General features: G+C 35.5%; 1 protein-coding gene across 3 annotated transcripts in view; it reads left to right on the top strand.

Moving 5' to 3' along the window:
- Window positions 1-12230, top strand: part of LOC140160967 (gamma-aminobutyric acid receptor subunit beta-2-like) — a 77878-nt gene that overhangs the window by 49310 nt on the left and 16338 nt on the right. For all 3 annotated transcript variants that reach the window (XM_072184322.1, XM_072184320.1, XM_072184321.1), the window contains exon 5: window positions 8283-8365. In XM_072184322.1, the coding sequence (XP_072040423.1) occupies window positions 8283-8365 (83 nt within the window). The remainder of the gene's footprint in view (window positions 1-8282; window positions 8366-12230) is intronic.

Here is a 12230-nt window from a genome sequence, read left to right as displayed (position 1 = left end):
TAAACAAGAGCATCCTACATTCGCCTTCTCCATCATGTCTTTTCTTACTTGACTATACTGTAAAACACAAAGCTCATTTTCCAGATATAGAAATTCTAAATTAGGGCAATCTTAAATACTAAACACAAAATGAAGCAGACAAATAAAAGACGTTTAGTGAAATAATCAAATAATTAAATAAATAAAAGAAGTTACTTGGGATTGTGGCCTATTTGATCAAATTACACAAGATACAAAAAATAGTAGCAAAATAACATAAATAATACAAAGTTAATAGTACCGAGTATTCTAGAATTTCATAAATAAAATTGCCAAAATTCGATAAAAGAACATCAAATGTAATAACACAGACTGGTTTCTTCTCTATAATTACAACTCCTTCAAAAAATCTGTTATATTGAGTCACAATGCTGTTGTGATTAGTATGTTCCTATTGCCGCTATAGTTTGACGTTAATGTACATAATTACTCGTTATCGTTAACACCCAACTAAATATACGCATGGTGTGAACCAAAGCAACCGATGAAATAACACGTATTTTCGTTTTGGTGTACCGTTTGTCACATTGAAAAGCGCTTAGTTTTCCTGCAGTATTTCTTTGCTGTGTTGACGTGTATGTATGCTGTTATAAATGACTTTAATAAACTAAAATAACAGTAAAGATATCCTTCATCAGGAATAACAATCAATATATATCCTTGTCGACGAATGTGGGATTTTCAGGGATTTTGGTATAATATTGAAACGCTCAAAATACTACTACAAGTCTTTGTATATCCGCGAAGTAACCTCTACTCTTATTTATAGCAAGACAATGAACTTTCATTATTCAGACACTCACATTGATATTGAAGTTGTGATAATTGCTTCAGGTCACCGAAAAAAACATGCTTTCTGTAAATAAATCTTTGTAAAATATTTTATGTAAATTAAAACACCCAGTGAAATTTTCTGTTATGATCAAATCACCTATCTGTGCTCACATTTACCTCTTCATGGCACATAAAAATATCCAATTGCTCCTTTGAATTTTGACCACAGAATTGTTCACTCCCATGGCTACAGCAGTGTAATTCCCATGAATTACATGTATGTCTTGAACTTTATACTATTGGAGCCATTGTCTAGTTAACAATCAATTATCGAGTGATCTCATTGAGATTGAGACCTGACATGTTCACCACTCAAAAATCAATTGTCGTTTTAATTTTAACATAGTCCTATATTTAGAAATAATAGAGCTGTTTATTTTAAGATCGTACTTGACTGACCCATGGAGAGACTGGTCTGAGTACCGCGCAAGAGAGCTAATTGATTTGCCTGTACGCCCGCGTGGACATCCATACCATGTACGTTGAGTTTAAGAAACATTCTGTATGGGCAAGCTTCCCATTTGAACGCGTTATTAATTTTTTAAAAGCACCCTGCGCAGTCTGTTTAATTAAAGTTTGCCTTTCAATGTGTTTACGTGTCTTTTGGATACAAATGTAACCGTAATTGTATTACGAGCAACTTGAATGGAATGATAGGCTACTAATCGTTTTCCCATGTGAAAATTCATCATTGACATGAATTAGATTCAATGATATATTATTACGTATAAGCCCCTACTATAACTATATGTTTAGATGAGAACATTCATAATGATTACTGATGTTTCGAAAGGAAACTTGGAATTAATTACTGTAACAGACATTGAATTGTTGAATTATACAAACGTTAAGTTGGAGAGGAGAGGTATATTATGCAACCCCTCCCGGGTTTATCTAACGCTCAAACTAACCGAGAAACGGTTCTATGTAATTGTTAGCCACCAAACGGCTCTATGTAATTGTTTGCCACAAAACGACTCTATGTAATTGTTTGCCACCAAAGGACTCTATGTAATTGTTTACCACCAAACGGTTCTATGTAATTGGTAGCCACCAAACGGCTCTATGTAATTGTTTGCCACAAAACGACTCTATGTAATTGTTTGCCACCAAGCGACTCTATGTAATTGTTTGCCACCAAACAGCTCCATGTAATTGTGTACCACCAAACAGCTCTATGTAATTGTCTGCCACCAAACGGCTCTATATAATTGTGTACCACCAAACAGCTCCATGTAATTGTGTACCACCAAACAGCTCCATGTAATTGTGTACCACCAAACAGCTCTATGTAATTGTCTGCCACCAAACGGCTCTATGTAATTGTTTGCCACCAAACGACTCTATGTAATTGTTTGCCACCAAACGGCTCTATGTAATTGTTTGCCACCAAACGACTCTATGTAATTGTTTGCCACCAAACAGCTCCATGTAATTGCGTACCACCAAACAGCTCTATGTAATTGTCTGCCACCAAACGACTCTATGTAATTGTCTGCCACCAAACGGCTCTATGTAATTGTTTGCCACCAAACGACTCTATGTAATTGTTTGCCACCAAACGGCTCCATGTAATTATTTGCCACCAAACGACTCTATGTAATTGTTTGCTCATTATAGTAAACAAATGTGGACCTTGCCACCTTGCCCAGTGGTAAAATAAGCCATTCAACTGCGTGGGGGGGGGGGGAGATGTCCCAGGTACATATATTTTTAGCTGAAATCCAACATTTTGCCAATTTTGACTGGAAATCAACGATTGTTAAGGCTTTGGTCATCAATGGAACGAAAAGACAAAAGCTATCTATTTGTACCAAGATAATAGCCAGCAGCCGTGTTATAGTAAAAAGGGTTCTAACTCCCCTTCATTAGACGTGTTACAAACGAAGTCAACTTTATTAGAATAGTTAAAAATTGACTTAGTGAGTAGAAAATGTGACAAATTAATTGAAAACTTCACTTAAAGCAGGATATGTAAGAAGCGGTTTTTATATGGGTTAGTTTTCCGACAAAACATGCTACAATGATATCGCCCACATGAGTTACTAAAATGGTAACGGATCCAAAAATGTGGAATTTCAAACAAAATTATCAATGTTGGTTCAAAATGCTAATTAATACATAACTAATTAATATGACATATATTCTCCAGCTATAAGTTGAGCATTTGATACAACTGATATTAACTCGTACATATTGCAGTGTCTTCTTCTTCTGCATATGAGTTGTGTTTTTGACTCAACATTGTCGCTTACATGGGAACAGAGATAAGTCCAAGACCATTGCTTCGCTTAGTCAGAATTAAGGAAGCCTATCCTTTATACCTAAATGTTTATATATACTCCGGAAGTTAATTTAATGTTCAGCGAAAACGCACCTGTCACTGTAGCTAGCTTTTATGTCATTTCAGTCCCAAGATATAATCTACATCAGAAACAAGGAGATTATATACTAAGCTATTTCCCGTGATTGAGTCATTATTATTCAAATTGTTTACGACAGCGTTTCAAGTCATGATGTTCTCTGGAAAATGATAATTATAAACAGAAAATGTAATTGATGAAAATACCCCTATATTGTTAAACATTTTAAGTTAATCGTAGTTTAATATCCTTGAAGTCTTTATGGGTTGTCATAAAATCGCTTGCTATTATACTTAATCTTCAAATTTACAAAGAATTAACAGAATTGCCGTTGTCTTTTTACAATTATACACATTGTTATATCACACTATCTTATGTTCACGTTTTTGGGCAAAATCCACTTGTGTTTCTTGTGTTAACTGGAGTTTTTGAACGTACAGCCCATAAGGAACGTAAGCAGCGACACTGCCGATTCAAATCATACTGCCACTAACCTGCTCGAATTCAGTTATGAAATACGATATTCCTTGTCAAATTTGTCTTCCCTTTGTTTTAGTAGGAAATGATATCTTTACTGATGATCTATAAATTCATTTCCCCTAAATGTACAACTTTCACGTTTTATGCGTTTCTATGTTACTAGGTCGTATTTAATGTGTCGTTGAACTTGCTATTTAAATGAAGCAGAAAACTTACAATGCAATAATTGAAGCCATCCTATGTTGATAAAGATTAAATTGTCAATTTCAATTATTTTCGTAACCAATTCTAAGATTTTGTCTTTCATTTTTTTTTTCATTTTTCTTTTTTTTCTCCTTCACATTATTATGCACACATTGTCAGTATAAAATAGCAAAGTATGATTTAGGGTGTAATACCGTTGTGTTTTATCCAAGCCATGGGACAACATTGCTCATTAAAACTTTATTATTTTATAATTAAAGAGTTTCTAGTCAATGTCTGTTGCCTTTCAAGCATTTGAATTAGAACCAATTTTTGGCAGGGGGGGTCGATTTTTCTGATAGAAAAACCACGGTTTTTCACAGATAAACTAAGATGTTTATCGCAAAACCATGTTTATTAAATCTAGAGACCAGGTTTATCAAAATTCAAAAACATAATTTCGAAAAACCTGGTTTCGCGGCCGAGAAATCAAGTTGTTTTTTTTCTAGTCGATAAACCTTATTTCTCGATTCGATAGAGAAACCTGATTTATCGACGAGAAACCAGATTTATCGCTTCTATTTTGCATAATACTCAGTTATATTTTTCATGACGCATCGATAATGGAATGATTTGAACTATCGTGGTCATTAGCAATATTAGATAGTGCACCAAGACCTTGTAGGTTTGGTTTAGTGCACTTAATAAATCGCAGTTCTTCGCCATTTTGGACAAATATGATGACATTATACTCCCCCACGTACTATGTTTACGTCAACAACAAATTAATTACATTAACGGCTTAGAACGGAGGAAATTCTTATTAGTTAGTACAGGTATTCAAAAAATACCCCTCCACGTAAACCGCATATGCATGCCAAAATGGCCTCATTCAGTTTGAGATCATTTTAAGCATAACTAAATTAGCACATACAAGAACTGCTTACTTCTGGCTAGATCCTTTCAACGATATGAACGCGCCTAGAAGAAAATAAATTGTATGGACTCCTGCAATCATTAAATGTAGATGGTATAATGAACCAGATAATCATTCATCTCACGAAAGCAAGCAAGTTTTGGCACGCTTCCTCATTTATTTTTCACTCGGAACGTTTTGGTCACTTAAAGGAGAGTTTTCCATACCAATTGACGATAACAGAAGCGACACTGTTTTCCCGCTAAAAAAATTGGCTTTTCCCGCCTTCTCATTTCTGGTTTGGTAAAGGTGTCGGGCTGTGCTTCCGCACCAACTACTGTACAAAGGTACAGTTGTGTGCGCGCAGGTGCTGCTATAAAACGTAAGGAAATGAAACCGAGGACGAGTCATTATGATTTTCTGTTGAACCAAGCAGTGAATAGCAAACCCAATTCATTATCCTATATCCGCAAGTTCAACCAAACGCAAAAGGGGAAGGATATGCAATTGAGCTCCTCTTGCAACATACAATGCACGTGACTTGACAGAACTCACACTTCTTCATTAATAATACCCTCGATTGATTTCCACAGGCATCCTAGCAAAAGTACGCATGGACGAGAGCAAAAAGTCGCAATAAACAGAATTTGGCATATCAGTTCCGCCTTCTCAAAAAGCGAAGAGTACTTTATTTCAATGAGTGACTTCAATTTGTGTCCTATATAGAATAGATTGCCAGTGCCAGTATTAACTAAGAAACGGCAAATGGATGGCACAAATTGTAATAGTGATGTATAATATTGTGCAACACACTGTGAATAGTCAACAAAAAGGAACGAAAAGAACATAAGTCAGAAAGCATTTTTTAAATAACAAAAAACCAACAACAGTATCAAAGCATACATTATTTGAAATATAGCTTTTAAAGTAAGGTGGTTATATACGACACGGTCATCGCGAATAATAATTGACACTGTTCTACCTTAAAATAAGGCATTACGCATGTTTAGCAGTGTGTTTTTGTCACAATTTTGAACAGTTAATATTGTGGAACAGTTACCAGTCACAAACTGTTACGAAATCCTAAATACATGTAAAAGTTTTTGCTCATATGTTTCTGCCTATTTGATAATTTTGTCAAACCCCAAAACTACTGATTCAAATGTATCAAATGTAATTGGAATAAGTTGTTCAAACTATAAACATCAGTCAAAACATGTGGGTCCAATGTTTCATTTGGGAAGAGGGAATGAAGTTAATTCTAATATAGTCAGTTGAAACCAGTGGCTACCAATTAGTCTGATGCTGGATATGCAACTAAAGGCACCATTTAATAGCAATATATATCAAATAGTGAAATACAACTTTTTTCAAAATTGTAAAAATGCTTATGGGTCCTTGTACATTATTCTGTATTATGTGTCCATACCCCCATCGTGTGAGGCGGTTAGACACTTTGACAACATAAGTCTATTATCGGGCTGTTTTAGTTTACTTATTTTGCCAGAAATTGATTGGTACGTCACGTAACTAAAAGTGCTATTTCATAATAATAAACAATAAACATATGGTGAATTACATTTTTTTAAATTGCAAAATTGCTTGCGGGAACTATATTCCTCCGGTCTATATTTGAAATCTTTTAAAAAAAAGACCTGCGACTGCAATATCATTATTACATTGAATTAAGCGTTGAGTATTACTGCTTCAGTTCTTATAACGGAAAACTCTTGTAGGTGTTAAACATGGTTTAAGGATAAATCGATGCCCATATTTCTGGCTTTCTTCCTGATTAACCCCATTTTTACCATGTTCACTCCATTTAATATTGGAAGAAATCACCCAACTACTTCAAACAGATGAATATATAGCTGTATATATATATATATATACTAGTATTTAAACCACGACAGGTGACGTCAAAATTTCTGGGACAACAGATCGGTAAACATTACATTACGCGCTACCCAATGCTAGGCCCATGGAATATTCCGACTCTATTGAGCAAAATACACTTGGCTGATTCCAGATCTGAGAACAAACGTGCTTGAGCAGTCCCAGCCTATTTTGTGGGAGACAAACAAATAAGAGGCCCATAAGCGAAGTACCATGCTTCCCCATACCCCAGGCAATTAAAGGTACCAAATTACACACTTAAAAAGTCATGAGTTGTAATTGAAGTTTTAATCTAACCTTTCTGTGTGACCAGAAAGCAATTTCATGGCATCTTTTTTTTTTAGAAACCGTTGAGGTTTTCTTTATTCTACCATTCACTCGGACGTAGTTGTGTATCGAATTTCTACCTAAAAGGAGTTAAGGAATATTCATTGAGATCGTTTGGAATGTCCAAAGAATGCAGGAGTATTTAGAAAAAAGAGGCTCCTATAGAGGAGTATTAATAAAGATTATCTTCGTGTACATGTTTGAATCGACTCAAATTTTGGAATTGCATTTCAACAGGTTGAGAAATGTTTATATATATTCGGCTTCAATATACGAGGCGAGTGTTGATTTTAACACTTTTTCGAGCTACAATAATTATGTTCTTTTTTTTAGAGTAAAGCGTCATTCAGTGTAAGGCACGGCTTTTCAAAAGGTCGTCAAAGATATTCCTTGAGTGGAATGCTTGAGTCAAGCAGGTATCACCGTATAATGGCCGGTATTCATTAAAGCACTACCGTTAGTCCTAGTTTATACTAGGTGTTATACTAATTTGACGTCAGTCTGGGATCTCTTCATGGACAGCGTGAATAAGACTGTCAATTACAATACGCACAAGGCACCTGCTTCAGCAAACTTGTCAGATATTCTTAAGTCTTCAATGATGATGGAGATGACATCTTTACTATGCAGTGAAGCCTTTGTTGTTGCTCATGTTTTTTGCTGAATGTATTGTATTGTTTCTTTCATGTTTTGCTCAGGCAGTAAATGTCCCAGCTGCTCGACTAAGTCCTGTTGTAGTCCTTTATTTTTAGAACTGTTGTTTGAAATCAACTGAAAAACAAAAATATAACCCTCTCAAAACGTTTAGTAATTTATACCTAAGCCACAAGGACTTAATACCAAATTTGAAATGTTTAATTTATAATTTATCTTTTCAGCATTATATATTTTTTTATTTAACTCAGCATCTATCACAGCAAACTTATCTCCCGCGTGTTGATTTAACTTTTGCGTCTTTCGCTCACGCGCGTTAGTTTTTTTGTCCGCGCGCGTACACGCATCCGCGTTTATTTGGTCTGCTTAACAACGTACGCGATATATTGTTTTGTTTTGTTTCGTTTCAAATATTTGGCATCACTTGATAAAGGACCATTGGTCCGAAACGTCGTGTGTTTATATTAAACCATTGTGTGTTTTTTACAACAAACTGGTACTGTTTTTACTTATTATCTACGACTCTGTAAATATATATATATATATATATATTATCACCGTTCAAAAATGTTTTTATTTTTATTTTTCAGAATTACCACAGTGGCTTCCTGCATGATGGATTTAAGACATTATCCTATGGACACACAAACATGCACATTAGAAATAGAAAGTTGTAAGTAACATTTAAAGCATATTCCAATTGGAAATACTTGTTTATTTTTTTAGTTCATGTCTGAAAAACAAATCCTACTATTCTGACACAAAGCTATCTTTCAGCCGCCTAGTGGTTAAGTTATCGGATTCATGATCACAAGGCTGAGGGTTCGAGTCACATCACAGCCAACCTGTTTTGTTCTTAGGCAAAGCCCTTAATCCTGTTTACTTCACTTCACCCAGTTGTAAATGGGTACCGGAAGGAAGGAGTAAGAAGGAAGGAGGAAGGAGTAGCGGACCTAAGTAGCTCTGATTTTTTAGCTCAAAGATAATAATAATACAGGCTTACAAAGAAACAACGTTCTCCAAAAACAATAGCAAACAAGCTCAAATTAGCCCCCGATAGAGGACAGGACCTTAATAATGAGGGAAATTATGGGGTAAAAAGTAAAAAAAGTATGAAATGGGTGACGGGCTGTCTCTAAGTATGGACAGTAGGAGAGACAGCCCATCACCCTTAAGGTTACTCTAACCCTAACCCTCGGCCCTGCGGCCTTGATGTTTTTGTTGATACTGGGGCCCTCACCCTAACCCACAAACCCTAACCCCTAACCCTAACCCATTAACCCTAAACCCTAACAAACTAATCGTAAGCCACTAACCCTAACCTTAACCCACTAACTCTAACCTTAATGTAACACTAACCAACAGTAATTTTAATGTAACATTGCCTACAGCAACCTTAATGTAAAACAGAGGGCGCTATTTATATTACTGCCGTATATTCAGTCTCATATAGACTTAATATGAGCATGCATTCAGTCGCATACAGACTGAGAGACGGGTTATAGAGACAGGTACAGGTTGCTTTTTCTCAAATTTCACACACTTATTCAAGTATACCCGGCAGTATTCACACGCCATTTTTGTTGAAAACCCGTGCTTTTAAAATTCGCGCCGTATCAGATAAAGGGCCAAAATGCTATTGAAAAGTGAAGTTGTTGTATACGCTGTTCTTGGTAGTATAATCAATAGACGAGTCACTTCCCTTTGTTTATAAACACTGCCATCACATAATCTTTAATTAAAAGCTATAAGAGTATACTAAATTCATAATGGATATTGTGATATCATGTGGGTATGTTGTAATCGGTAAACGTAACACCTTGTTCATTTAACATGTTGGTGTGGTGAGAGTGGGTTATGTGTGGGTATGGTTGCGAAATTAATAAAGCGAGAGAGGCATTTAGTTATAAGCAAAGAAAAGAAGAAAAATTTAAGTTAAAACATAAAACAAATAATTTATTACGATCACTGTCATGATAAGAAAGAATTGTTAAAGAAAGCGACAAGACCTGGGCACATATTTAAAACAAATCGTGCTCTAAATGTGACCACTATTAAAGATACGATGCCCGACGTGCTCAATTCGTAATCTACGCACACTGTTCTTGTGGTGTTTTGGATTTTGACAAAATCTGATCGTTTTGACCTGGTAATTCAAAACTAGCCAGACGTAGAGTACCCTGAGATGACGAGGTAACACATATCTGATATCCATTATTTAGCAAGTTTTTTTTGATGGTAGACATGTAAATTGACCAAAATAATAAGCAAACCGACAGGCAGGCGAGTCGACGCCATGTCTACTTTATTCCATGTTAGGAATTGGTAGATGAAAATACATGTTCCGCCCGTTTTTATCTTTGGCTATCATTAATCTTGCTACTTTTAACCAATCATGTAAAGTTGCCAATGTAACAAAACTCTTCACATTAAAATGCGGATATTTATGATCACGGTGCTCTATGGGAATCGTAACTCGGTGGCTGATAACAGCTTTTCTTTAAACAAAAACAACTAATCTGATTAAACTGCTAAAGGACTAGGTTAATTGAACCTAGAATGATACCTACATGATATAATAATACGTTGTCGGATGTTAAAGGTTTGTACCGTATTTTATTGAAGGTTTATACCGAATATGGAAGAAAGTTAAAGGTAGCAATTTTTATAATAATGTAAGGTGAAGAAGATATATTTTAAAACAACATCATGCCTCTATTTGATTGTACCAAGATGTGCCAATTCACGTACCTGGATCTCAGAAAAAAGATAAACCTTAACAATTACAATCAAAATCAATAAGGAGCGCTAATTTAGAATTATTCATACTTTTCGGCATTCAAAGCTACAACCTTAGGCCTAATTGGCCAAATTGTGTTAATTGAAAGTTATTTGTAATTCAATTATGAAGACGCTCCTATCTCATAGTGATACTTTAAAAAGTGTGCGTTAAGTGTGAAAATGTATAATTCAACGTTATCTTCTTGTTCCGAATATTATCCAATACAATGATGTTTTACTTTCATGGGGATCGAAAATGCGGAGTCGCGCATTTCAATTCTCGATTACGTGGTAAGAAATGCTTTAACATGATAAAATGCATGAGTCGAAATAACATGTTCAATCATGACTGGTTGCTTCATAACATTCACAACTTCTATAGATGACATTTTGACAATACTACACAACTTTATTGTTAACACTGATTTGCGCATAATTGAAAGGAAATACTTTACAAGAACTGTATTGTAATCAAAAGAAAGTCTTCATTTATTTCGGTACTACATTGTCAAAAAACCCCAATGTAATTAGGTCTTATGTAAGCTGCAAAGTACATTCAATACAATTACACATTGCAAGATCCAAACGAAAACTAAATCAAATATTGGTATCAAACTATTACTAATGTTCTCCTAGCGATGTGTCTCTTTTTTTATAATTATAGCTACAGTAAATGTTTTATTACTTCCGTGGTCTGTGCTGGGCGCCGAGCGTACACGAGCGTAAACACAATCACGCTGATTGGCTGATAAGCGGTCTTGACAACTAGACGGTTGACCCATTGGTCGTCGGCACGTAGAAGGGGAGGAGACTTCACCACTTCTAATGTTCTACGCGATCGCCGATCACCTGCGCGTACCCGGACCACAAAAGTAATAAAATATTTATTGTAGAAAAAATACCAAGATCATCTCAAGTGGCGATCATCCTCAAGTCATATGGTTTAGGAATGTTCTCTCGCTCCATTGTTGCTCATTGGCTGATAATACTAGAAAAATACCATGCCTTTGTAAGCCACCAATAAAAAAACTCAGCTGAAGCAAACAAAGAGCAAACTAGGGCTGTACAACAATTCTATTCGCTGCAGAAGTGGTGATGTAACAGGATTAATTACAATAGCAATGGGTTTACACTGTTTTTGAATGTATTGACCTGCACTAGCCGTTACACTGTCAAACTGTCAAACAGGGATCGTAATTCTATTCGCTGTAGAAGTGACGTAATAAATCGTATTAACTACCATAGCAATTTTGACTATATCGCCCTGCACTACAAGCAGGTTGCATTCATCACCTATGTATGTCTGCATTCATAGATATGTATGTCTGCATTCATAGATTTATAAATCCAAAATGTATTTATTTATTTAGATTGAATACAATACCACTTCATTTATTTAGCGCCTTAGATCCGCAATTAAACGAATATAGTCGTGTTCACACAGTCGGATATAAGTGAGTTATTACCAGTAATAAGCGACTTATAACCGGTATTAGTGACTTATTACCGGTATTAAGTGACTTAAATCCGACTGTGTGAACACAACTTTAATCACGCAATTTGGTAGTCAATAATAACAGCGCCGGTATGTCAATGTATGACTTACCATCGTACAACTGCCCATTTTATACTTGGGTGGAGTGAGATAAGCGACATAAAGTGTCTTGTCCAATGATGCAACACGTTGGCCCTAACGCGGTTCGAACACAAAACCTCGCGACCATGAGTCGAATATAACACTATTTAATCCGTGCTTT

This window comes from Amphiura filiformis, chromosome 9, assembly GCF_039555335.1.
Source record: "Amphiura filiformis chromosome 9, Afil_fr2py, whole genome shotgun sequence".
Taxonomy (NCBI): Eukaryota; Metazoa; Echinodermata; class Ophiuroidea; order Amphilepidida; family Amphiuridae; genus Amphiura; species Amphiura filiformis.
This window is presented reverse-complemented; position numbering and strand designations above follow the sequence as displayed.